Consider the following 4,986-nt stretch of genomic DNA (forward strand, 5'->3'; position numbering starts at 1 on the left):
CCACCCACGTGGGCCACCGAGAAGCCGAACTTTCCCTTTTCCTTTCGGCGCCGGTACTGGGACGGGAGCTCAGGGCTGCGGGCAGCCCCTCGGCTGCTCTTCTTTAGGCTTGCGCTCTACCACTCGAGCCACAGCTCCAGTTTTGGCGTTTTGGGCACTCAGTTGGCGAGAAGAACATTGGCTGCCCCGGCCGTTTTCTTCGAACCGCGATGCTTAGGTCTCGGATTCCTGACTATAGCAAGGATTACAGGCGTGAGCCACTAGCGCCAGGCACCTTTCCGCGCCCCCATCCCGATCCCACCCGTCTCTAGGAGATGGTTTGGAACCGTGGGATTCTGATACACCTGAACCGACCCCATTCCCATTGTTGGGGTTAGAAGTGGTAGATTTCTATCGGCCTGCACCTAGAGCTCCGCTCGAGTTAACACGTGCTGGGGACCTAGGGACGGTTATTTAAATCTGAGCGCCGAGGGGAATGGAGGAAATGGCCTGGAGCTCAGGAAGGCGCCAGCTTCGGAACACCGGCTGCTAACCAGAGGTCCTGCTAGCACCGCGTGTGTCGTTCATAGATCTCCCGTTATTAGGAAGTTGTAATTCGTGCTGTCGCTGGTTTGAGTTGGGACCTGGTGAGGAGGGAGGAGTTTTACAAAACCCTTTCATCTCCGTGGTGCAGTTTAATCCAGTGGCATTTGGTGGGATTCCCTTCCCACCCTCGCACCGCTGCACCCTTGGAAAGCTAGTATGCGGCTGAGCCCAAAGCTTGAGTAGCTTCTACAGCCACTGATTGTCTTAACATAGTTTGGTGAAGAGTTTTGGAATCAGGTGGGCCCAGGTTGAACTCTGTTTTCCTCAGCTGTAAAAGGGGGATGACAGCACGTGAGGATATCGCGAAATCAAATGAAGCAGGGGATTAAACATCTAGTCATACTTGGTATGGAAGTGTGTATGCAGTCATTGCATCGTGTTTGGATAAGGACGTGTTCTGGCCTGGAATTCAGTTTGTAGCTGATTTTGTGGACCTGTGAACTCAAACGTACATGTTAATGTCAGTCTTTCTCATGGCCTCTTGATGCAATCAAGAGTTGAGGTAAACTAGACATAGAAAGAGGATGCTGTGCTGGGAAGGTGGCTCAGGGGTACAGCGATGACCTTGCATGCTTCAGGCCCTGGGTTCCATTCCTCAGCACCACATAAGCAGGGAAAAAAAGCCGGAAGTGGCGCTGTGGCTCAAGTGGTAGAATGCTAGCCTAGAGCTGAAGAGCTGATGGACAGCACCCAGGCCCAGAGTTCAGGCCCCACGACTGGACCCAAAAAAATAAAAATAAAAAAAGAAAGAGGATGCTGCTGGCCTGGCAGATTATTATTTTACAGTAAACATCATAAAGAGGAGTCTTAACAATAAAGACCGTGGGGTATATAACTCAGTGGTAGATTGCTTTCCTAGCATTCACATAAGTCCCTGGCTTTGATCCCCAGCACTACAAATAATTTTTAAAATAAAACACACATTGTAGGGCTGGGAATGTGGCTCAGTGGTAGAGCACTTGCCTTGCATGCTCGAGGCCCTGAGTTCGATTCCTCAACACCACATAAGAAAAAAGCTAGAAGTGGCGCAGTGGCTCAAGTGGTAGAGTGCTAGCCTTGAGCTGAAGAGCTGAGGGGTAGGGCCCAGGCCCAGAGTTCAGGCCCCACGACCAGACCCAAAACACACACACACACACACACACACACACACATTGTGATAAATGTATAAACCAGTAACAGTTGCTTATTAAGTCTTATATGTGCTATACTGTCATGCCGCTGGCAACATAGTAGTAGACAAGTTTACACTTACGATTACCACAAACAAGAGAAATGCCTTGTGCTAGGACTTTGAAAATGGCTACAGGTCCATGGGCTATGGGTGTTTTTCAGCTCGATCATAACTTTATGGAGCTACCTTTCCGTATGGCATCATTGTGTTAATGTAGCATGTGGCTGTATTTTTTTTGGGGGGGGTCTGGTCGTGGAGTTACAGTTCACATGGTAGAGTGCATTTCTTGAGCAGACAAAGCTCCTCAGTGGGTCCTGAGTTCCAGCCCAATAACAGAACTCAAAAAACCCCACAAAGTTTTGGACATAACAAATATAGCCATGGGCTGGGAAGGTGGCTCAGTGGTAGAGTGCTTGCCTTGCATGCATGAGGCCCTGGGTTGGATTCCTCAGCACCACGTAATTAGAGTAGTTAATTAGAGTAGTCTCTTGAGTTTGCCTGGTCTGGCTTTGAACCATGATCCACATATCTTAGCCTCATGAGTAGCAAAATTACAGATGTAAGCCACTGGCACTGGACTAAAATCTTGCATGTTTTGGATTGTCTTACAAAGGAAAACAAAACTGATAAGCTAGAGACTTAAATTGACTTACCAGCATTCATACATATATGTACACACATTTATTTGTTATAATTGTGTTTATAAGATAGTGTTTTTGTAGTTTTAAAATAGAGTCTAGGGCCAAGCATGCTGGTGCTACGGGTCTTATTTCAGTACCTGAGAAGTGAGGGCAGGAGGATTACAAGTTTAGCGCCAGGCACCAGAAGAGGGAGGAGAGAAAAAAGTGGGCTTGGGCGGAGAAGGTGGTTCAGTGGTAGAGTGCTTGCCTTGCGTGCATGAGGTCCTGGGTTTGATTCCTCAGTACCACATAAGCAGAAAAAGCTGGAAGTGGTGCTGTGGCTCAAGTAGTAGAGTGCTAGCCTTGAGCGGAAGAGCTGAGGAACAGTGCCCAGGCCCAGAGTTCAGGTCACATGACCAACAAAAGAGAGAGAGAGAAAGTAGGCTGGGAATGTAGTTCAGTGATAGAGCACTTAGCAGGTGCAGAATCCTAGCAAGTGTTAGTGTTGGTCCCCAACAATACTAAAAAAAAAATACATAAATGGACAAAATAATAGAGCCTATTTTTTATTGTTGACTATTATTTGAGTATATAAAACTGGGTGTACATCTTTGGTCCTAACCAGTTGGGAGGCTTAGAAAGAAGTATCTCCCCCCACAGTATAACCCCTGCTTTCACTATATTTGATGTCAGTATAACTTGTGGAGGAGATGGGGAAAATCCAGTTGTTTAAGGATACAGGTGGACCTGTTGCAACAATGAGAAGTACAAGTTATCATGTCCAAAACGAGCTTTACAATGTCGGTGCGGGGGGGGGGAAGGGGGGGAAGGAGAAGGATTGGGATTGGGGGGGAGGGGGGAGGCTGGGAAGGGATGTGAAGGGTAAACCAAAGGAGGAGGCTGCAATGCTTGGTAAGAAATGTACGCATTATCCTGCCCATGTAATTGTAACCCCTCTGTACAGTATGTTCACAAATAAAATTAAATTAAAAAAAAGAAGTATCTCTTTAACACAGGGTTCAAGACAACCTAGCAAGTCTCTTTAAAAGAATAAAAGACAAGGGAAGAATATAAGGGAATAAACTTAAAAGCAATGGAGGGGAAAAGAATGAAAAAGGATACATTCAAAGGCAAAAAGAAAGTGGTAGAACAAGGAAAAGTAGAAGGCACAAAAGAAGATTTGATCCAATTATATCACTGCTTAAAAATATAAAGCATTCGCTGGGCACTGGTGGCTTATGTCTGTAATCCTAGCTAGACAGGAGACTGAAAACTGAGGATTGCAGCTTGAAGCCAGCCTGAGCTGGCTTATTATTATTTTTTATTTTTGGGTCTGGTCGTGGGGCCTGAACTCTGGGCCTGGGCGCTGGCCCTCAGCTCTTCAGCTCAAAGCTAGTGCTCTACCACTTGAGCTAGCGCCACTTCTGGCTTTTTTTCTTTTTGCTTATGTGGTGCTGGGGAATTGAACCCAGGGCCTCATGCATGCAAGGCAAGCGCTCTACCACTGAGCCACCTTCCCAGCCCCTGGAAAAGTTCTTATCTCCAATTCACCACCTAAAAACCAGAAGTGGAGCTGGTGGTGCAGCTCTATCCTTGAGCAGAAAAGCTCAGGGACAGCACCCAGGCTCTGAGGTGAAGCCCCCAACTGACCTGAAGAAAGAAAGAAAGTGAAGGGAGAAAAAAGAGCGACACATTTTTTTCTTTTGTGGCTTAGTGGTAGAGTGCTTGCCTTGCAGGCATGAGACCCTAGGTTTGATTCTTCAGTACCATGTAAACAGAAAAAGCCAGAAGTGGCACTATGGCTCAAGCGGTAGAGTGCTAGCCTTGAGCACAGAGAGGCTCAGGGACAGTGCTCAGGACTGGCCAAAAAAAAAAAAAAAAAAGATCCAGCCAAGACCACGGATACTAGACAAACCTCTTACCTTTGAGCTACATCTCAAGTCCTGAAGTATCTAGGAATAAACCTAGAATAGATTGCTGGGCACCAGTGGCTCATGCTTGTAATACTAGCTGACTGAAATCTAATGATCACTGAAGTGAAGCCAGCACAGGCAGGAAAGTCTGTGAGACTCTTGCCTCTAATAAACCACCAAAGCCAGAAGTAGTGGGAGAGCACCAACCGTGAAAAGAATCGAAGGGGTAGTGGCAGCCCTAGGTTCAAGCCCAATACGCAATACCAATGCACTCAGAGCGCCAGCAAATACACTAAACCTCTGTGGAGAAGATAGTAGAAAGTGCAGTGAGACGAGGGTCCCGGCCCCCGCCCCCATGTGTTGAAAATAGCCAACAGCGAGGAGTGCGGAGATCCTCCTCCACTCCAGCCGGGCGCGCTGGCGCTGGCGCTGGCGCTGGCCCTGCCCGGAAGGATCCCGGCTGCCTGCCTGCAAACCGGATTTACCTGTCGCATCCGGGACCTTTTAGGTCAAAGGCGGTCACTTCCGCTGGCATCACCGCGCCACTTCCTGCTCCCCTCGGGTGGGCATTTTGTGTTGGGCTCCGGCCGGAGGTCACTATGGCCGGCGCGATGGCAGTCGCAAGGGTGAGTGTGCCCGGCGCGGGCCACGGTTCTTGCCGCGGGGTTGTCTGCGGCCGCCGGGCTCCGGATGGGGC

The 4,986-nt window shown here is 48.5% G+C and overlaps 1 protein-coding gene across 2 annotated transcripts in view; it reads left to right on the forward strand.

Annotated features, from left to right (window-relative positions):
• Nhp2l1 (NHP2 non-histone chromosome protein 2-like 1 (S. cerevisiae)) overlaps nt 1–4,986 on the forward strand; it is an 8,747-nt gene that overhangs the window by 382 nt on the left and 3,379 nt on the right. The window contains exon 1 of one of the 2 annotated variants that reach the window (XM_013024954.1): nt 4,846–4,915. The exons of the other annotated variant lie outside the window; for it this stretch is intronic. Within the exon in view, the coding sequence (XP_012880408.1) occupies nt 4,889–4,915 (27 nt within the window). The 5' untranslated portion in view covers nt 4,846–4,888. Of the gene's footprint in view, nt 1–4,845; nt 4,916–4,986 lie in introns of those variants that run through there. 2 annotated transcript variants of the gene reach the window in all.

The sequence above is a fragment of the Dipodomys ordii genome, unplaced genomic scaffold (genome assembly GCF_000151885.1).
Source record: "Dipodomys ordii isolate 6190 unplaced genomic scaffold, Dord_2.0 Scaffold79, whole genome shotgun sequence".
NCBI lineage: Eukaryota > Metazoa > Chordata > Mammalia > Rodentia > Heteromyidae > Dipodomys > Dipodomys ordii.